Source organism: Brachyistius frenatus, unplaced genomic scaffold, assembly GCF_029030835.1.
Source record: "Brachyistius frenatus isolate BFR_SWC_R1_liver_20210118 unplaced genomic scaffold, ASM2903083v1 Contig_4, whole genome shotgun sequence".
Taxonomy (NCBI): Eukaryota; Metazoa; Chordata; class Actinopteri; family Embiotocidae; genus Brachyistius; species Brachyistius frenatus.
In genome coordinates, this window is record NW_027210603.1 from 3,652,684 (window position 1) to 3,680,580 (window position 27,897).

Here is a 27,897-nt window from a genome sequence, read left to right on the forward strand (position 1 = left end):
TTGGTTTAATTTTCTTGTCAAATACGACATACAACATTCTTTCCACCACCTCAGAGGCCTAAAATATATTACTTCTTTTACATAAAAATCCTATATGAAAAAAAATGACGATTGTGCTGAAGCTGTGTAAATACGGTCTCAGTTTATAGAAAACACACAAATACCAAACAAAAAGATATACATACAAAAAAAAACAACTTAAAAATGTCTTTACAGAATAAATCTTTGGCTTAAAGTGAAACATTTCTCAGACACTCCTGACATGCTTCCACAGCTATTGGTTAAATTCTGAAATGAGGACAAGGCATGTGATATTGTAGATCTCTTAAATCCATAAAAAAAAAGTTTAACTTTACAAAATTGGGTGTTTAAATTTTTGTAGCAGTAGTACATTTGTGAGTGTCCATGACTTTTTAAAACTATGTGTTAATCCTGTTTAAAGCTGATTTCTGTTTGGAAAATTGTATACCTGTCTGTGTTTGAAATTCTTGTCAGGTTTAATTTAATACTCTTTTACATCTGTGGTTATCATGAGAACAAAAATACACTTTTATTAGTAAAGATAAGATGGGGACAAAGTAGTCTTTGTTGGAAATATGCATGTAACCACTAAGTTAAAATGTATATTTAAAGTACACAATCGCTTTCATTAAATCACGTACTTTCCTTTTTCTCAGCTCACATTAGGAACATAACTACTTACTGTTACTTTACACCTTAAAACATGAATCTTACATCCTCCCACATTGTTACGACTTTCTGAGACCCTTTTACTTTAGATTTGGATGGTAATGTAGACAAACCTTTCTAAAAATAAAACGTGGTGAAGATTTTTGCCCATGCAGTTTGTGAACTTTGTTGTATATCATGTGAACCGTTTGAAACATAAATGTCACACAACATGATTGAAGTTATCGGCAGCAACGAAAACATAACAAACCAAATCAAATTTCAACCTCATTTTGGCAAAGGTCACCAAAGTCAGGTCACTCTTTGGCTTTTCAAACTATTCCTCTTGCTCTGTAAACTGACACCAAAACAAAACTTTATTCTACAGAGCACCGGATTCCTTTACAAAAAGCGGTCGTACAGCTGAGCACAGTCGTGCCACCTGCACAAATGCAAACACAAAATGTAGCTATATACACACCTCATTAAAAAATACTTTAAAAATGATATTAATATCTCCCCCAGATCCCTAAAAGTCCAGAGTTTTCCAACTCTCCCGCTTTCTCATCTGCGCAGCTGTGGTCCCAGCATGACTTTATTGATAAAGTTGACAATGGCCACAGCCGGTTGCTCGGGGTCCATCTCCGCAAACAGGTGGCACACGTTTTCTGTAGCGGTGCCCGTCCTTCTCGCCACAAAGCCAAACATCCTGCACCAGGGAGGAGATGGGAGAGGTCAAAACAACGGGGAGGAAACAATATTCAACAGCCACAGAAAACAAAAGTTTGTCTCCAGACGTTGTAAATCGATTGCCATGCAAAAGGAGCACGTTGTACCAGTTGGAGATGACACTCACGAAAAAACACACAAACACACACTGACACAAGCACTTACTTGCTTGACGTGCTATCAGAATTAGTCCACCTGAAGCACGGGCACACAAACAGAGACGCAGAGACAGAACGAAGAAATACATCAATAACATGTAAGACTTGGCACTGCAGCAATCTACACTCACCTCACAGTGAAAAAGCAGACAAGCAACTCACAAAGAGACCTTATATTATAATAAAATATAAGTATATTTAACAAGTATTTGTGCAGCAGCAGCAGCAAGAACACATTTGTTATCACCTTCACTGAGGATAATTAGCGCTAACATGAACAAACACATAAAGTACATGTAAAATCACAGTATATTTTTATCTGATGTCTCTGTGACCCACCTCTGATCGTGGGGATCAAGACTGCTGAAAGTGACGCTGCTAATTGGGTAGTGTCTCCTAAAAAATAGCCTGTGCAAACACAAACAATATTATGACTCTATTGGAGAGTAGTAGTACAATAAGTAAGATTGGAGCACCTAAGAAGTACCTTCTTTTGCTGTCAGTTAGCGTGACGCCCTGAGAGGACACTTTAAAGTGGACCACTGTTGCCATCGGGCGTGGACTCAGAGCCAAAGTGCACTTGGTTGCCTTGGAAACCGCCTCGGGCCCCGTTAACGACTCAGTCTCCACCGAGTTCAGGTAGAGCACGTTGCAGGCTGACTCATTAGAGAGATGAAAAATATGTGGATTAATATTAAAAGATTTTCTTTCAGGATCAGTGCTATCAAAATAATGAGGCTTGAGCAGTCTCCGCTGGTGGAAAGTAGGAACTGCATCTCTGTGATACATCCCACGAGAGTGGAAAAAAAGCTTGTGTTGTACCTGCTCCTTGTTTGAGGAGGTCAGCCGCTGTGCTTGTATTTGTTGCGCTCTGCATCTCCTGAAGCTCCCCAACCAGATCTAAAAGATCATGGACTTCAGTTACATGCTGTCAAAATGATCAAGGCCTGGAACGGCTGTAATAACCTACTATTCACCGTATTTAATTGGTCTCTAATCATGGATATAGCTTATTTGAAAAGATATTTAATATTTAGTTGTGTAATGAAATTCTGTATATTTAATGTTCTTTAATATCTATGATGGTGATATTACCTTTTTCTGGGATGTGAAGGGCACATGGCAGAGAAATGGGAGTAATTGAATGCTGGTACACCAGGGCAGATAAACTTCCTAACACAAAGACAGAAAAGAAAAAAAGAGGTAAAACAGATTATGACTGATGGATTAGAGGGGATCAAAATAAAGAAAATAGGGGATTTGGAGGGGAAGTAAAAAAAATAATAATCAAAAACCCTTTCCCCAAGTCAGTTTCAGGATCTCATCCATAACTGAATATGTGAAACATATTGCGGCGGTTCGTGTCTGCCATATAACTAACCGAAGTAGGACTCATTCTGACAGCCCTTGATCTTCACTCCCCGTGGTCCCTTCTCGATGAGGAAGTGTCTCACCAGCTGTTCCAGAGGATCCCCTGGGACAGAGGAGAGGGGAGGAGGGAGGATGAAAAATCAAGCTGCCAAGGATACGAGCAAAAGTATAAAAATACAGCATAATAAAATGTGTTGTATGTTATGTACAGCACAAAATACCTGCCTTACTTTGGTCACAATAGTGCCTCATTTGTGTTAGAAAATACTTTCAGTCTCAATTATGCCTCAAGCTCCAAAAGTACAGGATCCAACTAGTGCATCTTTAGACCCTCTCTGCCTTGCAGATGCATCTGTCTTTTGAACTTTAAGGTCCAGTTTGTGGCTTTCCATTAAAAATCCAAAGTCTCTTAACTCAGGTCAAGATAACCCTGATGACATATTCAGGATTATTTTTTGAATTTTCGACTTTTAGGGTGCTCCCTCTGTAGCCACAGTAAACATATTACAACTGTTTTCAAAGGCTCTCAAATACTAAAAATGATGTGCAAGAAAAAGGTGCTGAGGATACCTTTGCTCCCGGTGGTGTTGGCATTAGGAGGAGGAGTGGCCACCTTGAGGGCCAGTCCATAGGCTCCCTGGAAGGAATTGCTGTCTCTAATGAGGAAGGTTCCTGGTTCCTTGTCCTTCAACGCGGCTATGGCTACAGACACATCAGAGTGGAGGTGTTGCAGTGTAAAATTAGCCGATGACAACATACAAGTTACATATGGTGACGTGTGAAGAGTGGATTGTTTTGAAATGATAGTTACAAACGTTGTCCACCCTCACCTTGGTCTCTGGAGATGCCTGGTTTGTACCAGTACTTGGAGCTGTCCTGGACGAACTTTGCGTTCACCCTGATGTCTGCCTCCTCCCTGCAGCTGTGTTGTGCCGACCCCCTTCTCTGCTCTGCCACGGCAGGGGAGAAAGAAACGTGGTGCGTGGGGGACGGAGCCGAGGAGGCCCGGAGTAGAGAGTTGTGTCCGTTCAGGGAACCCGCCGTGGAGGAGAAGCGCTTCTTCTCCGGCAGCGGCGGCTGGATGGCGGGGATGGTGACCGCAGTGTACCCGGTGTACGGGACATGGGGGACGTTAAGTAGGGAGTAGTAATAGGATGCTAAGGGGAATGTCGGCGTGTGATAGCCGTCGGGCACGGGTGACGGAGGTTTGGTGTCGGCCAAGCTGTCTCTGTCCGGAGTCAGTCTTTGTCCTGTTGCGTCTGTAGCGGACGTGGAGCGCTGAGGGGAGGACTGCAGCTCCGGGGAGCCAACAGGAGAGTTTGGAGAAGTGGTGGAAGGGCTAGAACTTAGACTGGCCAAAGGATTCAAGGATAAACCTCTGTTGCAGTTGGATGGGGTATCGGCAGGAAGGGCAGACCCGTTGAGCTGCACTTGGACTGGGGTGATGATGACGGTAGCATAGCTTGAAGCGTGCGATTGGTTAGATCCATCTGCACTTCCTGTGGCCTTCGCTGCTCCAATCTTCCCATCAAGACTCAAACCCTGAGAGGACTCAGTTAATGGTTGTGTGGGGTTCACAGATACGGCTGAACTTTGCGCTTGGGTTTCTGTTGGTACTGGTGTGATAGCTTTGCTGTTGAACTCCAGATGTGTCGAGGGTTCTTGGCTTTGAGAAGGGCTATCAGCAGTTACACTAATGAAAAGGCAAAATGGGAAAAAAAAATGTCTACATATGCTGGAAATAGAGCTAAATCCATCCAGATGAGTAAATGTCAAAAAGTACAGTTTCACCCACCTGTCTTCTGTGTGTGTGGGGCTGCTGCTACCAATAACCGTATAGTCATGATCAGAGTCCAGAGCAGGGGTGCTGGACTGACCATTAGAGTCAGATTTACTCTCTGAACTTTGGGATATGTCATCCTCGGCATCTGCCTTGACCTTTTCCACTTTAACAGAAGACATTAAAAGACATGAGATGAAGGCATAACAAAGAGTGGCACAAGAATTATGAAAGCATGCTAACATAACCCATCCCACTCGCCCTTTCCTCATTCACCTTTGTGATGCTCCATGTGCGACTGGTCTCCAAATCCCGAGGGGGTCTCCGGCAGCATTCCTCTCCCAGGGGATGGGCTACTAGCAGGCAGAGGCGAGGCGGATCCGGAGTGATACCCTGAGGCATAACCCCGACTCTCGTGACTCTCAGCTGGGGATGACTGATAAGGAGAGCAGGGGCAGGAGTGGTGGGGCTGTGGAGGGGTGTGGTACCCACTGCTGGCTCCGTCCCGAACATCTATGAACGACTGGGGGATGGGATAGTTCTGGTGAGGCGTGAGGGCAAATCTAGGCGGCTCTGGGTTTGGACCCTGGTCCGAAGCAGAGTGGCAAAGGCGAAACGCAGGCACGGCTGATTTGCACTGCCAGAACTCGGCCTCTCTTGCCAACTCCCATGGATTTTCAGTTTCCCACAGTGGAGGTGGGTCTCTTGCTCGCTGTAGCCCCGCTCCTTGGGACCAGTGTGGGTTTTCCGATGGGTCCGTGTGCAGTGGGTGGAATGCTCTGACTGAGGCTGAATGGTGCTCTTGCCTGCTGGAGCAGTCCTGACAGGGGCAGCCAGGGGATGGTGTCGGAGAGCCAAAGAACATTTCTCTGTAAGGGCTTGAGGTCTGCGACGGGTGGGAGAGGTGAGAGCCGGGGCCGTGGCTCGGATAATGGAAGAGGTGACACTCTTCACCAGCGCAGATTCTATTTGAGGCCGGCAGGGTGTGGCTGTGTGGCCGCGCGTGTTCAGGGGTGGAATAAGGGTAGAATGGCCTGTGGAGACAGGGCAGAGGTGGAGGAGGGGGTGAGCGTTCCCATGGTAACTCTGGTAAAGGATGGGCACTATGGCGATGGCAGAGTTCCATATGAGTTGTATGAGGAGGAGGAGGGGACACAGATTTAGTAGGTAAGGCTGGCAGAGTTTGGCTTTTTGGATGTTTTTTATTGCTGTTACAACGGCCGAGGCAGTGACCGTTGGAAAGACACGTCTCTCTGTCCCTCTCCCGTCCCACATCGCCACACTTTATACTCGCTCGACCGCAACATGAGTGCTCTCGCCTCAAACCCCCGGGACTCGACGGGTCTCCGTCATCTAAAATTGCTGTTTCTCTATCCCTTTCTTTCCCTCTCGTCTTCTCCTTTGCTCCGTCCTCCCCGTCTCCCCTCCTCAAAGGACAGTCTGGGTTTTCCCTGTCGAAAACATTACTGGACGGGGAGGCGTCACTCTGGCGATCCGACGGGACTGAGGAGCAGCTGGAGTTAGAGGTGTAGGCGAGAGGCTGGGGCTGGCTGGGAGTTTGGGGCTTCACTGTCGGGCTGCTCGTGAGACATCCATTGAGTGATGCCACTGAGGTGGTTGCGCCCGGTCCACGTCGCTTCTTCACCTGAGCGTACAAGCTGCCATCCAGAGGGCCCCTCGTATGAGAGATGTCTGGTAGAAAGGAGAGGGGATGTGACGTGATGTTTAATTTACACCCTTTTAAATTAGGTTTTCTTGTTAAACCTGTGTTTTTCTTTTCTTACTGTCTATGCTGTCTTGGTGGTGCAGGTTGAAGTTCTCATAGGAATCCCATCTGACCACAGGGTCCGAAGTGTTGTAGTCCACTTTGATGGCGGCGTCGTTCTTGCGGTATTCTCGCCCTTGGAAAGCAGATGATATTTGATATTAAAACACATTCAAATGTAAAACAAAAAACAAAAAAAGAGATAGTTTGTGCATGAAATGGTTCAAAGGATGCAGTGACAGGCAGACAGCTGAAAATATTCACCTTTCATTTTTTCTGGTCCACTGGAGAAGATAAACTCCACCGTAGCATCTGGAGGGAATCTGTCATCTACAGAGAGGTAAGCATAAAAGAAGTGACTAAAATATCCAGACCGTAACTACAGAGAGTGATAAAAACATCCACAAGAAGGTGTGATCTGTGAAGTAGAAAAAACAATTTTAATAAATAAAGAAACTCGCTTCCACTCTTCTCATAATGGAAAGAAATAGTCCAAAAAGACAGAAACTGGCTCAAATAAAAAAGCAGAACACATCAAAGAAATCTGTCATCTGACATGAGCTTTCTTTTTACTTTCATGCATGAGTGTGGATAATATTATTTATACATTGTATGCATGCGTCAGCTTGTAGCACTTGAAGCAGCTGTCATGAGACTGCTGCTTCGTGAGCTATGTGCACAGACATTTCTGTTTCATCTAAACTGACACTGTCATTTGCTATTTGTCTCAGAAGACACAAACACCACGATGGTCTGAGGAATAAATGGGTCTTGAATTATACAGCAACAGTACAGCCATGTACTTCAAGGAATTAACATGATATACAGCAGGAGGTTTCTCATTTATTAATTCATATGTTTTTGATATATTCAGATTTTAGTGTAATGAAGCAGAAGTATAGTCGAAACAACCACGTTGCAGTAAGGTGGATCAACAAATTTAGAGACCGCTCCTGTTGTGCACAAACTTAGCGAGGCACGTGACATTCACAGGGAAGGGGGAAGCTTTAGCCTTCATGACAAAGTATTCCAGGTTTTGTCACTTGATCAACTTCAGAAGTTACAAATGTTTTTGTGACCACTGGTAGTTACGCTGTGATTTCTTCACAGACTTAAGCAGAGAAATTTACCAAATTTAGTGTCAAACTCAAATTTCGTCTACAGAATGCTTTAAAAGGCCTTCAGCAAGAAAAGACATTCTAATTTCAAGAGGGGCAAAATGTCACTGTCCAAGTTGTAAAAAGGCTCATCAGGTCTGGAGCGCACCCAGGTGGGTTTTTCTTTTGACATTCGTGGAGTTGAGCACATTGAATTTGTCCCACAGGCTCAGACTGTGAACACCAAGTTTAACTGTGATGCTCTGAGGGAAACATTAGGTGAAAATGATCCAAACTGTGGCGCGATGGCACTTTGTTCTCTGCCATAACAAAGCGCCCACTTACAGCTGTTTGAAAGAAAACAAGTTTTTCTCCCTCAACACCAAACCTTTTGCTTCTTACTACCACTGCTCACCAGATTTAGTTTCCTACGACTTCTTTCAGTTCCCCGAAAATTAGACACAAACATTGATCTGTGCCCTCTGCTCATTTCAGGTGTGTGGAGAAATCCGATGGTCACAAAAACATGTGTATCTCAGGTGCTGATGTTAATCGGGCGACAAAACATTAAATACTAGTTCACATGCATGCCGTGGTGCTGAGCTGACAGAAGCAGTCGTAGAACGTTTTGATCCACCCTCATCCAGTCCAGCACAAAGGGTTAAAATACCCTCCCCTCCACTGCCTTCAGTAATGCTTTCATGAAACTGGAAAACTTTTCAAAATCAACCAGCTGATCCTGTGTTTCTATACCTGTGCCAGCGTGATCTAATTCAGCCTTGCCAAACCACAACTGAGCTCCATGAACAGTGCAGGTGTGGAACTGGACTCTGAAGACCACCTCCCTCTCTGCTGCTCGGCTCCGCCGGTGGAAACACTTCACCTGCAGACAAAGAGATGCATGAACTACAAACACTGAGGCTTACAGTGTTGATAGAGAAGTGGACAGGCGTGACATCACAGCACATCGAACTTATGTTTGCTCTGTTTCAGTGTTTCATTTTATTATATGTCTTCAGGGCATGTTTAGCTGCGGCAGCCAATTAAAAAACACACCTACGTACCACTCTGGCTGCTAAGGGCTTGCTGTTTGAAACATGCAAAACAGTGTCAGAAAGCATGTGTGCATAGTTTATAGAGGTTTTAGAGCTTGAGTTGTTAAAAAACAATCAAGTACTTTTTAAGGGTACAAGAGTGCAGGAGAAAAAAAAAAAAGTGTTTCACTGAGTAGTTTAGTAAGTGGGAATGGAAACTACAGGATTTAGGCAAAAAAATAACAGGTATTGCAGTGAAGTACTGTAATGTGTGGAATCAAAGTAACGTTTTCAATTAGTGACATACAGTTCACAATGAACTATTTCTCACCATAATGTCCCCTTTTAATAGTAGCGCTGGCTCCATAGTCACACACAGCTTCCTCGCCCTGGAGCTCTGGGGATCACTACACACACACACACACACACACACACACACACACACACACACACACACACACACACACACACACACACACACACACACACACACACACACACACACACACACACACACACACGCTCTCTCTGATTAAAACACAGAATACAAACTAGGCACACCAGCTTAAAACATACTAAATCCAGTCAAAACATGTCTCAGTCGGGTAAAGCACCGGTACACAACATTAACTTTAACATAAGCACAGACCGGGTGACACCTAAACACAGACAGCAGCCGGTAGAGTCGACATCTGCCAACGGGACTGAGGGAAGGAAAGCCGTCTGACCGTAGGAGGTGAGCTAAAAACACACACAGCGGGCAACAACTGGACAACTGACCAGGTACTTACTAGACGCCTGAGGTGTAGACAAGCTGTAGAGACTGGTAGATTTTCAGGAAAGGATAAAAACCTGCAAATGCAGCAAATAAATTGAGGAGAACAACAATAAAAAACGGTGAGGGTTTGCACACAAAGGCTTTATTGTGTTTTGTTTTTTCCTTCAACATTGTGAAACACTTTTTTTTTTTCACTGTTCCACACTCAGAATGACCATAAAAGTCCTGCAAGTTATTAGAGTAACATTAGTTTGTGTGTAAAACTGACCTCCTCCTGCCTGGAAGTTTGGTAGGGAAGGAATGAGGATCTGGTGAAGGAACAGGGGACTGCTGTTCATTTTGATGGTACCTGACAACAAACCACCAAAGTAGTAGATGTATCTGTTGAAGAGAGGTGAGGAAATGATGTGACGAGAGAAGCGTTCGGCTAAAGGGCTGACAGCAGCGTTACAAGAAGAAGGAATGGCAGAGGAGATGTGAAGATACATGAGTGTGTCAGACCTGTTCTGAGAGGGCTGCAGGGAAGAGGAGACTTTGTCTTCACAGAACTTCCTCATGGCCAGCGTGGTGAGAGCCTGGTCCGCTCTGTTGGAACAACCAGAGGTGTGTTAGTTAAGGCTTTAGTACATTCATGTACATGCAAAATGTTGTGGGTTACACAGGTAATGAGGTAAATCTACACCAAATACATTTTCTTTATCTTTTGTGGTTAACTAGTAAAAAAACTAGTAATTTGTCAACTTTGGCTGAGGAAAATTGTCTTTTTTTTTTTTTTTAAGAACAAAGAAGATATCGATAAGCGAAAGTTCTACAGGTGTTCTACAGTTGATTTGATTTCACTCTAAGAGAAATATGCTGAATTGGACAAAATTTTGTTGAGTACATTTTGTTTTCATCTTAAAATAAAACTTCGATGTCAGGTCCACGTGGTTACATTTATGTGAGTAACGGATCCTGAAGGCAATAGTATATTTACAACTAACAAGACCCAAACAGGCCCTCTGGTTGGACAGGTATAGGCTCTGTGCCGACATGCGCGTACCTCCAATTTGTGGTGGCTGCATACACTTGTCCGAGCAGCCTTTACGCTACAAGGGCACCAAACGCACATGTGCTTAAAAACAAAAATGGATGCTGAATTTGAGGAGAGGCTACGTGAAGAGGTCTGTTGCGACCTGCATTCATGCATATAAAAAAGGTAAAGACAATCATATATGCAGCTATTCGTGGGGGGAAATAACTCATAGCTTTGGAAAAGAGGAAATTGTGTGTTTGTCCCCCAAATAACATCCAGACAGTGGTAAAAAAACAAAAACAAGAAGAAATATGAAATGTCTGAGGTGTCTGCAGATGTCCGTATACACGTCCACCAGGGAGTACATTCAGATGTTGGTATATTGAGTGTCTTGTAGACTAATAATGATGCAGATTACCCAGCTGATATCTTGCTGTAGTGCATGTAGGCAGCCACGATGACCCCCGTCTTTCCTTTGTTTCCCTGAATCGAACACACATCAAAGTGAACGTGAAATAGATTTTTTTCACACTAAAGCAAGCAGATGTGCGTTCATGCTACACTGACTTTGCAGTGGAGGACCACTACGTTGTTGGGGTCAGAGGTCAGCCAGGTCTCCATGGCCTTACAAACGGCACAAATCCTGTCCAGCGGTGGTGCGTGGAGATCAGGCCAGCCGTAGTCCTGCACCTGAACCACAGAGAGAGATTGATGCTTCAAATTCTGGTCGAGTCAAATCTTTTCATTAACTTTAACTATATAGTGACATATATCACATATATATGAATTTCACTGGTGTCTAATGTGTCACCTGGTACCTTGTCAAGTGAAAGTACTTGTACCTTTGAGTTTAGTCTTGTGATGTCATGTCTCTTCTCTGATAAATTCAGAAGCTGGAAAAGGCAGAGATACATAAGACAATTACAAATCAACCACAAACATATATATATATATGTATATTTTAATATAAAATGTTTCAAAGAAAACAGTGAAAGGAAGAATTTGGTTGTTTAGTAGTCCCTATCTATGGCCATGATACATTTTTAGTCAATAATTAAGTTTACTTTTGTTATCATTTCAGTTTTTCAGACTCACCAAGAACTTATCTTGATGCTTGGATTTTAGCATGGAGGCCACTTCCTGTAGGTTTCTGCCGTACCGCTGCTCCTCCAGGTCCGGCAGGAAGAAGACGGAGATGATCCGCTCTGTGATGTAGGTGAGGTCAAAGTCGTAGTGGCGCTCCATCACATGCTCCATCACTTGTTCCACGCTTTTACTTCTGGTGATGGTGAAAATGCATTCTTTCAGTGGAGCCAAAACAGCCATTAGAGAGTCAAAGTTAAAGTCCCTAATGTTGATTTTACTGTGCTTTTTATTTGTCTGTAGCTTTTTTGCATATAAAAATGTCATTTTCTTCTGTCAGCGTGTGTCTGATTCTTGATTTGTGGTACCTCGGTATGGAGCCTCTCTTCTTTTGAGACGTTGTTTTGGTCAAACTGTGCTGAGAGGAGAAAATGGAAAAAGACACAAAGCTGCAGTGACACAGAGTATCACATAATGTGAAACATCTTTCTATGAAAAACATGTAAAAAAAAAAATCCCAAACAAACAAAAAAACTTACCAGGTCTGGCGTTGAGGTGCAGGTGGGAGTCACCTAAAAAGGAAAGAAGTATATGGTTTGATTTTTCAGTGGTCGCACAACCACAACCACACACACTGGGATGAACCAGCACATGTCAGGTCATGTGTTTGAGTTAATGCTCTTGGTCCTGCTCCAGCAGACCAGATGAAGGGATGGAAGGCTATGGGGATGAGGAGGAAGGATGAAGAGCTGATGGTAAAATTCACTCTCACTGTTCTGTCATCTGCAGCAGCTGGTTTCAAGAAGGGTCTGTCAGCACAGATTTGGCCACTCCACATAATGGACTAGTGACTCATGATGTGAGACAATGGACTCACAAACTCAGAAACACACACTGATACACACTAACAAACACAGACGTACTGACATCTTTGTGTACATGGACCTAAAAAAAACTTGAGGACAGTAAATGTAGCCTTGTTTCAATTCTCTCTAAGTGCAGAACGACTGGCTGGTGTTTATTTTGCTGTGCAGGCAGTTGAATAAGCAGAAGCGATGCTGAGGATATCAAGAGGTGCTCAATAGAAATGATTGATTGCGCCCCTTAAAAAAGGAGAAGAAGATAGAAGCGGAGAAAGTTTACTGGAGGAGGACTCTACATGTGGCCTGCAGTGCTTGTATTCTGACTGTCAGTGGGCCAATAGTAACCACAAACACGTATGGAGAGAAACCGAGTGAAGATGAGGTCATTCAAACAGAGCGACTATCATACGCATAAACTTCAACAGGCTTCTGTAGCAATCTTCTATTTTGGATCGTTCATTATGAGGAAAATTCTTCACACCGCTATGTCAAGGCATGCTGTATTTGTCCGACTCTTTTGGATGCTCTCACGAGAATTATAATTTATGGTGTAAGTCACATAAAATAATTAAAAACAATAAGGATAGAAATGCATGAATAACACCACTCATATGGAAAATGAGGGAGGTAAGCCAATAAATTGAATCAAACTAACTATTCCAGTCCAGCGACAGGTTCCAATGGTGAACCTTGACAGGTGACACCACGTCAGCTTTTGACCTTTGAACTTTCCCGTAAGATTGATTGGCAGGTGAGCCACCCTCTGTGGTTGAACGCTGGCAAGTGCTGACAGGCGTCAGGCAACAGGTTAACAAGTCACAGTCCTGACAGTCACAACCAACTGAAGGAATCTGAGGAAAACCACAGCAGCCATGCAGAGATACATTCTTCAGTTTTAGGTTAACTGCAGGCAGAGGAAATACCAATGCTACAGGATGTTTTCATGACTAAATGTGAAACTGAATTTATCCTTGCTTGAACTTATGGTTCAAGTGTTTTCCAAGTTTTTGTTGCAGGTCAAGAGACATTTAATTTTGTTATGTTGGTGTTGTCTTTGTTCAGCGTAGCTGCATGTTGTGTTGGCATATTGCCACTTCAGGTAAGAAGCATTAGCAGGATGCTGTGATGATAAAAATGTGAATCCAAATTACTGTCACCACCGTCAGGGGTTGCTGCAGCTGCAACATTATAACCCCCACGCAACTTCAGAAAGAGATGGTAATAATATAGACTGATGAGACAAAACATGATGTCTGCTGTGGTGTTGGTCCTTTGTGCGCCGCCAGCCGAGGCATCGACGACCTCTGACTCCTGGAGGTGCCCAATCTGACATTAGACACAAGCAGCAGATCATTTAAGTTCATTAAAAGGCAAGTTTGACGTTTGCATGTACTGTCACTATGGTCATTGATGTGCTGCTATATTGTTGTTAGTTAGTTTATTTTTTGATAAAAAGAGCATTTGTCCAAATTATAACTATCTTGTTTCATAGAACTCACAGTCTGTGTGAGAGACGGTAAACAGCGCTGCAGAAGGGACACAGAGTAAATCTGAAGGAAAGTTTAGGAGGGTGTGACAAGGAAAAAGGGGGAAACATAAACAGGCTTGTGATCCAGGGAGGAATGAGTAAAAGGGGGAGTGAAGGGGATAAGTTATGGTAGAATTTGTTGCTTCATAGCAGAGAAAAGTCCAAATATACTGAAATGACAAGATGATGTAATTATTTGATTATTGTCATGCGTCCATATTTGGCAATTTGTATTAATAGTACTCTATTTTTTTTTTTAATCTAGAGTGAATTGTAATATCCATTGTGTGTACTTCAGAGTGTCTAAGCACACGAGGACGGATCACAAAAAGTTATAAAACCTCCAATAGGAAATGAAAGAACGAGGAGTTTCAGCCATAGGGGAAAACTCTTGTCTTAACAGGTTTAATAATGGTAGTTAACTGGATAAAGTAGTCGCTTCCAGGAAGGAACAGTAGGAGACTGACACAACACACACATGTGTAGCCATGTATAAACACACACACACACACATGCAGACAAAAGCAGACCAGGGTTGGACGTAGAAGCAGAGAGCAACAGAGATGCAGCATTAAGGCAGAGGAGCAAGGCACCAGAGTCAACAGGAAGCAATTTGCAGCAGGATGTCAGTGCTGCTCGGCCCAGGTTTACACATACAAACACACACACACTCACACAGAAATACATGCAGAGAGTACATGTGTCTTTGGTAGCTCTGCCAGCCTGGGGGTCTTCATTAATGCATGTGGGCTGTAAGCTGGAGCCACAGGGAACGGAGCCATCTGGTTCCGTTTGTCTTGTTCATCACTTAGCATTTACTGAGGTGCCAATGACAGCGCTCGATCCCACCCTCAGGGACAGGCTCACCGTTAGTGGACTCTGGATGCCCGATCTGTTTCGAGGTTTTGGTTTCCCTCGGTACATCATCAAGGAAAACTTTTCATTCATTTGTCAGGCAGAGAAACGAACAGTAAATCTGCTGGTACTGTTGGACAAAACAGGCAACTGATAAATCGAGAGTTAGATGACAAGATTGCTGATTGTTAATGGTTGTATCATGTATATAGGATTAATATGAAGCTACAGCCATTAGCTGGTTCGCTTAGCATAAAGACTTACAATGGGAGAACAGAGATTGTCTCTATCTGAAGGTTAAAAGCAATCAGCCCTCCAGCAACCATCAGTAGCCTAAAGTATTAAGATGTGCTGGTTGTGTTATTTTCAAAGGAAGCCAGGGTCGCTGTTTCTCCCTGTCTGCAGCATCTTTACTCCAGTAAGCTGAGATCAGCTCCTCAGCTCCAGCTTTAACAGACAGACATGTCTCCTGGCAAGAAAATGAATGCACATACTTCCCAAAATGTAGAACTATTCCTTTAAGATATAACCTTGATCTTATGGAAAACAATGAAAGGCGTATTTCAATAGTTACTGACTTTTAAACTCTACATAATCAACATCAATGAAAAAAATACTGACTGATTATTTAATATTAAACGCAGTTCCACATTAAACTTTCAGAGTTTCCTGGCAGCTAATCCGCTCCACTACAGAATGACTGCAGGGATCTGAATGTGAGCCGATGACTGCCACATCTTAAATCATCTCTTTCTATGCCAGGGAGAGGAATTCCAGCACAGAGATCTGTCAGAGCAGCAAAAGCAGGAGATAGATGTGAGTGTTAGAGACACGGGCGTCAGTATGGCATCCAGGAGGAGACAGTTTCATTCTTACAGTCAGCTCAGTGCTGACATAACACTCAAGAGGGAGAAATGAGTAAGCCTTCCTATCCGAAAGTGGAAAAAGCAAAATAAACCATGAACTATTCAAAGTTCCATAGCCTTAAAAAAAAGAAGACACGAATGCCCAAAATAAAAAAAAATCTGAGGTTTTCTTTTCTTTTTCTGCAACTTTTCAATTCATAGCACCAGAGGGAAAATATAGAAGTAGGTGCAGTGATTCATAGGAGGCTGAAAGTCAGGGTCCCCGTGTCTTTCTTCTCTCATTATCACATCTGTCTGTCTTCCTTCTTCTGTCATCTTTGATCCCTCATCTCTTTATGTCCTATCCCCAATGTCCCCCCCCCCCCCCCCCCCTCTCCTTTGACTTTACACTCTCTACTTACTGACCCGGGGGGCAAGATGACCACAATCATCCCTGCCGTGAGATACAAGTATGCATCCCTCCGAATAAACAACATCAGATGACAGAGAACACCTCGATAAGCATCACGCGCAGCCCCGGCACGTCACCGACAAACTGGCCTGGAGGAAGAGGAGAAGGGAATGAAGGCTCAAAGCAAAAACTGTCTGGGGAGTAGAAATATAATGGGCAGAGCTACAAGGGGAAAAAATACACGCAAAGACGGGAAGAGGAAAGAGGACGCTGGAAGGGAGAGAGAGATGTCAACAGCTGAACATGCCTCCTGACCACTGACACAGAGCAGAGAGATTTCACAGAGCTATTTTGATAGAGCTCCTTATTTTAGATCGTATGTCCCTCCGAACACTTAAAGGCTCATTTTGTCTTTTGGTCTGTCACTCATCCACCGAATCCACTTGCAATTACTGTAGCAGGGGAAGTCACATTTTCCGAAGAGAAGTGGATTGATTTGCATCATGTGGTTGCCTCATGGCTGTCATAAACTAACGTGGTCCTATAGCGACGCTTTGCCAAACAACATTTAACACCCAATAGCTGAAAAATATCAATTAAATGAATTGATCAAAGCCTACTGCCCATATCCATCCACTGTCAACAAGATATATTACAAATTACATCCTTTAAGCTGAAACAGTCTTAAAAGACATAGTTATGAGTCGGTGAAAAAAAAAAAATCCAAAATAGGAAGTGTATTAAATTAAACAAAGCATGCTGTGCACATATCACTTGGCTTAGACTCAGGAAATTGAAAGCAAAGAGTAAATATAAACACTGAGCGTGTGTGTGTGTGTGTGTGTGTCCCTTGTAACACTGATTGTTGATAAGTAAAGTGATACAATTGAATAAACCATGATAATTATTTATGAACAATAAATCATGCCAGTGATGGCTATAAATAGCAACAGCAATGTGATGGTGATAAACCACAGCCTTAATCAAGTCACAAAGATTTTTATCTGGAGGATATGTCGTTTTTAAATTTTTTTTATCTACAACATCCACTTCAACCATTTGCAGCAATTTAACTGTTATCTCCCCTGGGATGTGACACATGGTGCCACCAGTATGTACACCCAGTCCCCTTTTATGAGGTCGGACACGAGCAACAGCAAAAGTTATAAAGTCTGGATTATAGCTGGGCTGGTAATCAGCATCTGCCTCAAGTTTCCACTATCAGACTATAAGCTACTAGAAAACTGAGGTTCCTTAAACAAAGACTCTCACAACTGTGCACATGTTGGCCTTTTCTAACGTGACTGGCACTAATTAGGACAAATCAACACTATTATGTACAACACAAACCCATGGAGCATCACAATGGCTCGATCAATTCATAAATCAGCATGAAACATTAGAAGAGCAGCTGGTGGGTTTGAGCTCACGCTGTAACAATCTGTACTTCACTACACAACATTAATATCCAACCGATGATGTCCGGACAGCTGACTGGGTTGGGGATACAGCCGTGTGTCTCCATCAGGTGTACTTTTGCCAGAGATGATTGCCTACGTATATAAATCTGACAGAGATATGTACACACAGCATTGAAACTTGTGGTAAATAGATAGAAACTGTGGGAAAATGTGTTCTGACAGCAGAAAGTTATAGAAAAAGTTCCAGAGTATCAATTTGGATAAAAGTTGAAAATAAGAAAAGTGGCACATGGAAGTGCACACAGATAAAGATTGACACAGATGCACGAAGATAAACAGACTCCAGCAAACAGGCAGAGAAACTGACACATAGCCACAAACACATACAAAGTCTGGCATGTATTTCACATTTACAGGCCTGTACAGAAGCCTATAGAATAAGGTTTAGGCACTGTGCCCATACTCTGCTTTATAACAACCGTCTCATTAAAGAGTAAACCCTAAGAATTCTTTCTACAGGATAAATAATTAAAATCTGTGTATTTTTTTTTGTAGGTCACAGCAGGAGTCTCCGCTTCAATTTCTGCACTTGCCTTAATCACAGTGAATGAAATCCTCTTTCCGGGCTACGGCTTTAATGGAATAATATGCACAATCACATGCCGCATTATCAGAGGAAATACTGTGGAAAGGGTTTAGAGATTCTAGATTGTTACTCGGGAGGAGATAAAAATAAATAAAAATAAAATACACAAGGCACAAGAAAAGTGGAAAGTAAAGTGCTAAGTATACACAGGCAAAATAAAACCCAAAGCTGTCCTCAGTAAATACAGTGCAGAGTGTTTTTTACCTCTCAACAAGCAGCTTCAGTCTTCCCCTTTGCCTCTGAGCAGTCCTGTGTATAGCTTGTGATACACTACCTACCCTCCTCTCTCAAACCCTCTGCTCACTCTCCCTCACCAACTCACTTTACCTCCCTCCCTCTCTCATAATAACACGCACACAAACTCACAGTGTGCCAGCAGCACATGCAACATAACCTCTCTCTCTCTCCCTCCCTCCCTCTCTCCCTCTCTCTCCCTCCCTCTCTCTCTCTCCCTCTCTCTCCCTCCCTCTCTCTCTCTCTCTCTCTCTCTCTCCCTCTCCCTCCCTCCCTCTCCCATACGCGCAGCGGCAACAGAGCACATGCATCCCCTCGCACGTGCACTCACACAAGCATCAATACGCCACCATGCAGAGCAGGGGCAGCCCGGCAGAGTCACAGGGTGCTGATGTCCGGTGACATCTTCTGTGGCAAGAGGCTGAGGTGCAGGGATGACAAGAGGCAGAATAGAAGTGGCACGATGACAGGAAGGCATGATGTCACATGATGCAGCCGATGAGATAGACAAAGACAAGAAGATGCACAGAGGATGAAAGATGAAAAAAAAGGGAAAAAAAAGTGGATCTTTAGTGACGGCTGGCATATCACACTGATGAAAGCATTAAACACTTGGAGAAAAAAAAACTAAGAGGTGCGAGATGTTTAAAAAAAAAAAAGTGACTATAAAACATCATAAAAAGGAGAAATGTAAAAAAGATTAAAAGTAAAACAAGATGCTGACAGCAAGAAGCAAGATGTGTAAAAGTAAGTCTGTTATATGTTAGAAAGACATCGAAGAAACAAGGGACAGCATGACATGAAGCAGACATGAGTTTGCAGCCTTGACCCAATGTTCCCTCTTTATTTATGAATACCCCCAAATGGGACTGAATACTCAGTGATCTCAGTGAGTGATCTTAGGGGGACACAAATAAGTGAGACACAGTCTGCCTCCCCAGCTGCCTCTCACTTATTTGTGTCCCCCTAAGATCACTCACTGGCAGGCATCTACGGCACTCTTGTTATTTTCTATATTTACCCACTAAGACTTCTCCTATCCAGACTGATCATCGTCCTGCATGATGATGTTCTCTCTCGTCCATGGCGCCCGCTCTCCTGCAGCCTCAGAGGTTGTTTTTCTTTTTTTCTTTTTTTGAACTATTGCCGTGATGACCAGGGGGATGAGCATGACAAAAATAATAATCCTCTTTAAATACATGGTGCTAAGGGACAACAGCTGGTAGTGCTCAGAGATACACCATTACAGCGTGTGGGCGTGTACGTGTGGAGGCGGGAACAGGAGGAGACAGGAAGTCACCGCACACCTTGACGACCTCAAGGTAAATAAAAAGCGATGGATCTCTCTTTGTGACAGAGCAGAAATGTGCTACTGTTGTTGTTGTTTTTCTATTTTAGTGTATTTGTGCTGCTAGACTAAACAGCGAGGCATAACAGCCCAGTTACGGCAAGGTCATGAACTCCCTCAGCGGCGTGTGATACTGAGCGGCTGTGAGCAGGGTCACATGAGAGCAGAGGCGACTGCTGCCAACGGTTTGACATAAGCTGCGGACGGAGAGAGAGCTCCTCTCCCACAAAGTGGAAACATGGCATCTTAGAATGACTCCTGGTCCAAACACCATAAAGGTCAAGCACCTCTACTCGGAACCACATGTCAAACTATTGGTGGATTTTCTCATGCATATATTGTCCTCTTTAGTAGCTGATAGTATTTCTCAGGGCTGTCAGGGACGCTATGACAAAATTTAGTGGACTTTAATGAGACAATATAGTGACTGAAAGTGTTTAATAGTCTGTTTCCCTTCTTGGTACCAACAGACAAATAAAGATTATACGATAACAGAGCATATAGTTTGAAGCTGAGAGCAGCAACTGTTAACTTTTGTACAGGCATGTGCAGTTGAAAGTGACTTCTTGCAAACGAGGACCTTCCTACCAGTTCAGAAGCCCCTTTTCTCTCGCTGTATTTGCCTTTCTTACGACACACACCAACTGATCCACAGACGAACAGCATATATTTACAAAGTGCATCCTCCCCTGAGCGTTTGCTGCTCTCTCCTCCTCTGCTCCCTCACTGGGGGATACAGACCACCGACAGCTTACTGCTGCCCCCCATTGATGATCCTGAGAGCACTTCCCACAATGATGTATTTTTACTGTAAGCTGTACACTCTAATGCTTCTTATCAAACTGTATTAAGGAGTCACTTTTTGGAAATAAAAGTGAGACCTCCCAGGTGCAGGAGAGCGCTGCTGCGTTACCACATGACTGAATTACTCATAGCAACCTGGCTGGTTGCAGTTCAAGGGAGGGGAGGCCTTCTTTTACAAGACATCTAGGTCAGTGCACATGGCTTACCCCACTTAGGCCTCACATCATATTTACATCGCTGCCCAAGACACTTTGACACAGGAGGACAATTTGTTCAGGAAGGAAGGCGTGTGCTCTGTGCTGAATTCACAGAGGGAACGTGTGGCTTACCTTGGTCTCGCATGTCTTGTGAACTGCAACCTTGCACTCTGTGAAAACAAAAAAACAAATAAGAAGATGTTTTACTCACAGACAGAAAGAAAGAGGACGGTCAGGGTGAGATTGTCTGTGTCTTCATCCTGAGCAGCTGTGTCTCTGGATCAGCTACCGGACCGGACTGAGATGGAGACTCACCCTTGCAGAAAGCCGCAGGGTTGTCAATGTTCTGCTTGCACACATTGCATGCTCGTCTCCTCTTGAAGCTCTTCGCTGTGAAGGCGTGGCTGCTGGCTTTGGCGAGCTGCAGACACACAGGACAAGTGAAACTGATCATCTGCACAGCAGGTGAAAGCAATACCGCACACCTCCAAGGAAATCATTTAATCACAGCAACTGTGTGCTTTTGAAACCATGAATTCCCCCATGACCATCTACTGTCCACGGCATTTGTGGTTGTCACATGTTTAGGATTAGCAGTTTTGATCAGTGTGTCCCAAGGCATTTTGATTTCAGCACTGTTCCATCGGAGGCACTGGACGCTCCCCTGTACCCCCTGTAGCTGCTGTCAGTGCACATGTGTGCCGGCTCAGTGACACACCAGCATGAGCACCGATGACCACCTGCTACATTCAGCTTCCTCCACGAAAAATACCTGCCACATCACATCAATCTTTCAAGGCATCCTGCTGTCTTTTTATGTGTCCTTATTCTGTGTCAGTGTGTGGGGCAACGAAATTGATGAAAATAGGGAGTTTTATTTACCGCTAGTTCCGATGTAACGCTGAATGTCACCGAGTACATAGATTACGTGCATAAGTGGGTGTTTTATTTGCATGATTTCCTTGTTTCAGTCATGGCCTTTCTTCATGTTCAGCATGCCTGTACAGTTTTGACTTTGTTTAAAAAATGACTACAAATAATACAGTAAAATATAACCTCACAACAGCACAGTTATATTGGTCAGTCATTTAAAACAACTAAAGATTCAAGCCAACCTGAATCAGCTTTGTAGCAGGTTTGTTTAATATTGAACATTATTTGGTTGAGGTAGCTGCGGTTTCTCCTGCCTGATGACGAGCTTCGTCTTCTTTCAACAGTGCAAGGTGATACCACACTGGGCAGTCACGGCAGCTGTGTAAACACATCACACAACGAGCTTCTCTGGGTAAAAGCAAAAGGTGAATCTGACACTGAGAGACTCACTCTAACTGTTCCCTCTCTGTCACCAAATACTGAACTTAAAATTTATATAATATCAATGGCTAAAAGCTGGAATATACTATTGACGACCTAAATGCACAGGATGATATTTAATCTGTAAATTTACAAGATAAAGGAGAAAACTCTTAATATGCATGTTTTGTATACATTCACAAACAGTCATGGAGAGGATATGTGCTGAGTCATGACCATCACTTTTTCTTTTAATAAACTACGACTCAGTTTTCCCGGACAGAAGTGGGACAGTGTTTATATAAAGTTATGGTAACGCCTTCCCAAAGCAAAGCCTTTTGACAGCATGTGAGTCACATTAAAGCATTAAATTGTTCCCTGAGCAGAGCAGAAGGTGGGGCCTGGAAACATCAGGAGGGAGACGCCGTTTGTACGACGTGAGAAGTGTGTGGTATGCATGATGCAATCGGAGCGGTGGAACAAACACCGTACAGTACCTGCACACACCAGGGTGTCTTTTCCTGTTTAATGGCTTGATGCATTTTTCTGGTCGTGAAAAAACATTTCTCAGCTGAGCTTTTTTTTTTTTTCTGGTGCCTGGCTTTTCCAAACAAGAGTGGCATTGATTTTAACTCTGGAAGGTGACAGTGTGTTTACAGCAGTTTGGACACACTTTCACAAATAGGCTACTTATTGACTATGCGGAGTCTCACTTCTTCCACCATCTAAAATTGTGGAAGCCAACTTATTCACTCAGCCACAATGTATTATATATATATATATATATATAAAAGCTGTGTCTCTCAAGTTGAATGAATCCTTTATGACTAGAAATGTATAATTCATGTTTTACGTACTGTCTGTGTGGCTACATCATGTGCACATTAATGCAGTTGATTTGCTCAGATAAGACTTCATAAACTCTTAACAGAATAGCTCCAAATTATTTTGTTACCTGCTGAATTAAGAAACCCAAATGCATTTTTGTATCTACAACATAATTTCAAGTGTCTTAAATCGACTTGCAGTTGCAAATGCAGCTGATAGTTTAAGGTTTATCAAGTGGCAAAATTTGAATCAACAATTAAAGCACTTTCATACACCACAACTTCACTGACAGTCAAGTCAGAGCTTTAAAGGAGATTTATAGATTTATATTATGAGAAAACAAAGACAAGCATGTTAGCAGATGGAAACAGCAAAATATACACGTAATATAATTCGTTATACCTGCACTAACATATTATCACATATTATCAGTTGTGTTTCTGGTCCACCTCGCCTACAAGTCCAACACTCACTTTTCTTTTGTTTCTGTTTTTGGTATTCACCGACTCCTGTGGGGAATATCGTGCTTTTTAGCAGATAAATACTCATTAGCATCCTAGTAATATTCATTAGCTAGTTGCTAACTGTGAATTTCTGCTGTTAAATTTGGGACAGGTGTGGGTAAAGTGGGTTTTTACAGCTTTTTCTCTGAAAATGTATCTTTTAAAATGCTGTAAGAGCAGTGATAAACAATCAAAAACAGTAAAGTTGTGGGCTGGACGACTAATGGGGTGAAACTCACAATAAAACTCAGTAAAACAGTAGATGAAGGTGAGAATTCTTTGTAGAGGCCAGTTTCACATGGTCATTTAAAGAAATTGAGATAATAGCCAGGTTATGTTTCTAAGTTAGGAGTTGGGAGGCAGACTTTACCAGGCCTACCTTTGGACAGGCTGGCTGTTTCCTCTTTATTTCTAAGCTGACTGCTGTCAATAGCTTAACTTTAGCGTCCACAGATTTCAGTGGTGCAGGTGTTTAAAACTGTTATAGGGTGTGCACCACCAAATGAAAGAAGTCTGTTATATGATAAAGTCACTATAATATCCAGGTCTAACAAAAAAAAAATTAAAAAAAATAAAATAAAAAAAATGACAGGTCATCATTGTAAATGAGAATTGGTTCTCAATTGATTCTACCTGGTTAAATAAAGGTCATATATATCCTTTGGGACATATCTACAAGAACTCGCAGTGTTTGTTTTGGCCGCTGACCGGGACTGATTCAGGCTCCCTGACAAGGATGAAACATATTACCACTATGCTGCATGTATTGATCTAATAACAAAAGCAGCAGAGTAACAAGTCATTGGACTATTGATATATATGTCCTCTGCAGTTATGATGAATGACTGCTGCTTTAAACTGTGGCATTCACTAACGGGGGTGAATTACATTAAAATGGCCTTACAGACGTTGTATAGATTTGTTCTTTGCTGTTTGTCTTGGATCAACTAAATTACAGATGTTTTCATGTTTATAGATGTATTTGGGTTTTGTCTTTGAACATGTTTGCCAAGTTTTAGCACAGTTACATAAAAATTTATAAAAAATATAGCTTTTGACATCCAAGCAAGTGAGATGACACAAAACTGACATGAGGTGTGAGTTCCACCGAAGCTGATACTGATTCAGAGTTCACCATCTACTTCTCCTTAACAGCCTGCAAATGATTTCAAAAGTCAAACACGTCAGATGACAGTTTTATCATTTCACCTTGGAAAAGCACCATTTCATTAGTTTGTGTGCTGAAACCTTCCTGCAATCATTCACCGTTTGATGCCAGTTAAGTTCAAACTAAAAACTCAGGATTAGTAAAGGGCGCAGCCCGGTGGACAAATCATAGTAGTGCAGCGCAGTTTCAAATGAAGGAAACCTATTTCTTCCATTACAAATTGTGATGAACATTGCAGAGAAGTGATTTTCAAGCATCAGAACTTTTTTTCAATGATGTATTGAATCTGGTAATAATATTTCTGTTGCAACTGACATTTATTTAATGTCCAAGAGTGGCCAAAATGTCACTAATTTTCTGTAAGCAAATAAGTAATTTCTCAATCTATTTAAGGTTTAAGGGGATTTTGAGATGTTTAGTGTAGGGACTCTTTTTTCTGGTGCAAACAACTTTTCATTTGATGAAAATCTGGTAATCAATTGTCCCTACTCTATTGACAAATAGAAATAAAAAAAACTCCAAGCAGCACAAGCTTCATCACAACATGTGACCAGAGCTGCACACTGGTGAGATCGCACTTTAATCTAAAGCAGATTTGATCATGTGTCAAAGAATGACATCAAATAAAGAACTGTCATTAAATTTAAAACTTATATGGATAAAATGACTCATGACTCAGTGTGGAGGGCTCTTTTTACAAAATGCTACCACTTTTCCCCCAAAATTTTCTTGTCTCACTACATTTAAAGACAAAGAACAAAAATACAGTAAGACTGAACACAACTTTTTAGAACATGTGCAATATAATATGACCCAGTTAAATAGGTGTAAACAAATAATATTTTTGTTATTATTTGTTAAATGTTGTGTGAGATTGAAAATGTTAAGCTTCCCATAGAGTTTTTATTTTTTTTATAATTAGACTGAATATGAACTGTTAGACTCCACAGGTGTTTGTCAGATCATGTCCACTCACTTCTGTGCTTTGATACCAGTAAAGAAGAAGTTTTGAAACGGACATTCAGTCTCCAGAGGCTGTGCTGACTATCAGCAGTGTTGCATTGCAGTATTTGAACCCCACCCCATTAGGTTCTTTACAGCCAAAGTTTATGTCATTCTCCAAGCATCTCTGACCACTGCAGAGTGCTTCCACATCTAACATGTAGATGCAGAGAGGCTCAGACGCATAATGGATTTCTTTATGACTGCGGCTCTTGGGCTGTTTATTACTGGTGGGACGGCAGCAGAAGCATTTTATAGGGCGTTATTTCAAAATAATTTACCCATAGTGAAATTAAAAATGCTATTTAAACATGAAAATCATATGACTCAGTAACAAAGGTTTAATTATCAAGGTTTTATTCTGAGCACACAAATATACTCTCTGCCTCTACATTCAAAATATACAGCTGCAACAACACACACTAAGTGAATACAGAGTACATGAACCCCCCCTCTTGGCACTAAATGCCTCATTGGCTTTTTCAGTGGCACCTCACAAGTGATGATACGCTGCAGAGTCACAACCTCTCGCATGCACACACACAGACACACACACACACATTCAGAAAGGGACAGGAGCAGGTGGCGAGCTGGAGGTTGCTCCAGTTCTGGCTGGGTATTTATAACCTGCATGAGCCGGGACTGTCACCTCTAAACAGCCATGAAAATGCTGAAAATAGGTTACGAGAATGAGTGTGTGCTTATGTGTGCATGAAAGAAAGGGGGAAAGATAATTAGACACTACAAACAATACAAAGAACTCCGAGACTGTTTGCATGTATGACACATTTCATTCCTCTCCCCTGCATTGGAGTCCACCCATTCAGCAGGGACTATGGTATCATGATTTGGCCTGACCCCACACACACACACACAGAGACAGAGACAGAGACAGAGACAGAGAGACACACACACACACACACACACACACACACACACACACACACACACACACACACACACACACACACACACACACACACACACACACACACACACACACACACACACACACACACACACACACACACACACAAACGCAGACAGACACAGGGCTTTGGGGGATCTAAGACCACATGTGATCTGACTGAAAACAATTTTTGTTCCAGCAATATCCAGAAGTTCAATGTGAAACTTTTCTGCACAAATGAAAAGTCCTGTATGTGTTTCAATACTTCCTCCAATCTCCTCCTTCTATCATACTGACATACAGCATGCCGCGGTGTGATTTACTCCGACATGTGAGAACAAACACGTTCTAGTGTGCATCCTCGGCGTTGAATCAACAGCCACCTTTTATTTTAGATTCTATAAAAGTCCAGCAGAGACTTGGTGCATGTGGAAGTGGGGCTCTCGTCTTAATCGTCATAGATGTTCCTAAATAGAGCCCGCAGACAGGCAGGCGGTGGGTCCAAACCACACAGTAACTTATACCACTTCCTCTTGAGCCTTGACACCCGAGGGACATCATTAACGGTGATCAAGTCAAACATCCACTGCAGTGGGTACCTTGTTTTCTCCTCGTTCATTGCTTCTGACATCTTTATATGTAATAATAAAAAAAAACTAAATAGTATATAAGGCCCTAACAATCCAATACTTTTGACTGTAAACATTAGCAGCACATGCAACCAATGTGGCTGGTCTAAAAATGGGATCTGCGAAGCTCATTTAGCCTTCCGGTATGTGTATGGCATTACATGCTGCTGTTCTATTTAATGCAGAGGAGGAGGAATACAGTACTTCATAAGAGAAACACGGCTGGTTTGAAGTCCAGGCTTCATCTAATTTCGAAACGTAGTGGTAATTCTTTGGATTCCTTTGGTTGCTCCCCATGACTGCGTGATGAGTGTGGTGTATAACAATTAAATAGTTAGGCCTCTACTGCTGAGTCAACTGACAAAAACTGCAACGATCATGTACGCCATGTCGAAGGATGCTGTTAAAGTGAGACATTTAATATGATCTTTTACTTCCTGTTTATCCTCACTCAAAATGCTGCTTTCCTTTAGCTGCTAATGGACTTTAAAAACTATGATCAGGTTTTCTGCTGTGTTCAACTGGCATGTTTACATTTCCCTAAAGAGCAGTCGCTCACTTACCTCAGCGAGTTGTAGGATTTCAGGATGCACCTCCAGGTCTTCCTTTATGGGGATTCCTCCAGGGTCTGTATCAGGTCCATGCTTCTTTATGCCGCCTGCTTTCGTGCTGTGAATGCACCCCATGCTTCCAGCACACACCTCTTTAGTCTTGTGTCTTTAATTTCCTTAAATCCAGACGAGTGCTTCACTCTCAAAGTCCCTTTTCTTCTCCCTCTCTTAGTGCTTCATGTTTTGGATGTTATGTCTTCCCTCCCGGTGGCTCCTCGCACCTCTCACCCTTCTCTCTGACAGCTTGTCCTGCCTTCAAATCTACCCCAGATTACTCCCCCCCCCCACCTCTCCTCTTACCACCCCTCTTTCTCCCCTCCA

General features: G+C 42.7%; 1 protein-coding gene across 4 annotated transcripts; it reads right to left on the minus strand.

Moving 5' to 3' along the window:
• Positions 1-27,831, minus strand: LOC138628180 (tensin-2-like). Of its 4 annotated transcripts, none has more exons than XM_069711073.1 (27): positions 27,529-27,831; positions 20,948-21,053; positions 20,765-20,802; positions 12,019-12,051; positions 11,848-11,897; positions 11,492-11,672; positions 11,239-11,289; positions 10,964-11,086; positions 10,815-10,879; positions 9,883-9,966; positions 9,650-9,762; positions 9,395-9,455; positions 8,935-9,010; positions 8,323-8,452; positions 6,737-6,802; positions 6,492-6,608; positions 4,984-6,399; positions 4,723-4,873; positions 3,758-4,620; positions 3,498-3,629; positions 2,938-3,030; positions 2,652-2,729; positions 2,379-2,456; positions 2,044-2,212; positions 1,896-1,964; positions 1,564-1,593; positions 1-1,378 (listed from the first exon to the last, which is right to left on the minus strand). In XM_069711073.1, exons 1-27 carry the CDS (start codon positions 27,649-27,651, stop codon positions 1,234-1,236), a joined length of 4,641 nt encoding a protein of 1,546 aa, XP_069567174.1. In that variant the 5' UTR covers positions 27,652-27,831; the 3' UTR covers positions 1-1,233. The 4 variants fall into 4 exon arrangements, with proteins under 4 accessions (XP_069567174.1, XP_069567162.1, XP_069567182.1 ...); XM_069711061.1 differs by having other exon boundaries at positions 11,492-11,675; XM_069711081.1 differs by lacking the exon at positions 1,564-1,593 and having other exon boundaries at positions 11,492-11,675.
• Positions 27,832-27,897: the final 66 nt, after the last annotated feature.

What these genes read in the sequence shown, in the direction of transcription:
- LOC138628180 (XM_069711061.1), bottom strand. Translation starts at nt 27,651, where the DNA reads ATGGGGTGCATTCACAGCACGAAAGCAGGCGGCATAAAGAAGCATGGA. An exon ending in TCAGAATGAGTCCTACTTCG is followed by an intron (nt 2,730 to 2,937) that starts GTTAGTTATATG and finishes TCTTTGTGTTAG; the next exon opens with GAAGTTTATCTGCCCTGGTG. An exon ending in CCTCCTCAAACAAGGAGCAG is followed by an intron (nt 2,213 to 2,378) that starts GTACAACACAAG and finishes CTAATGAGTCAG; the next exon opens with CCTGCAACGTGCTCTACCTG.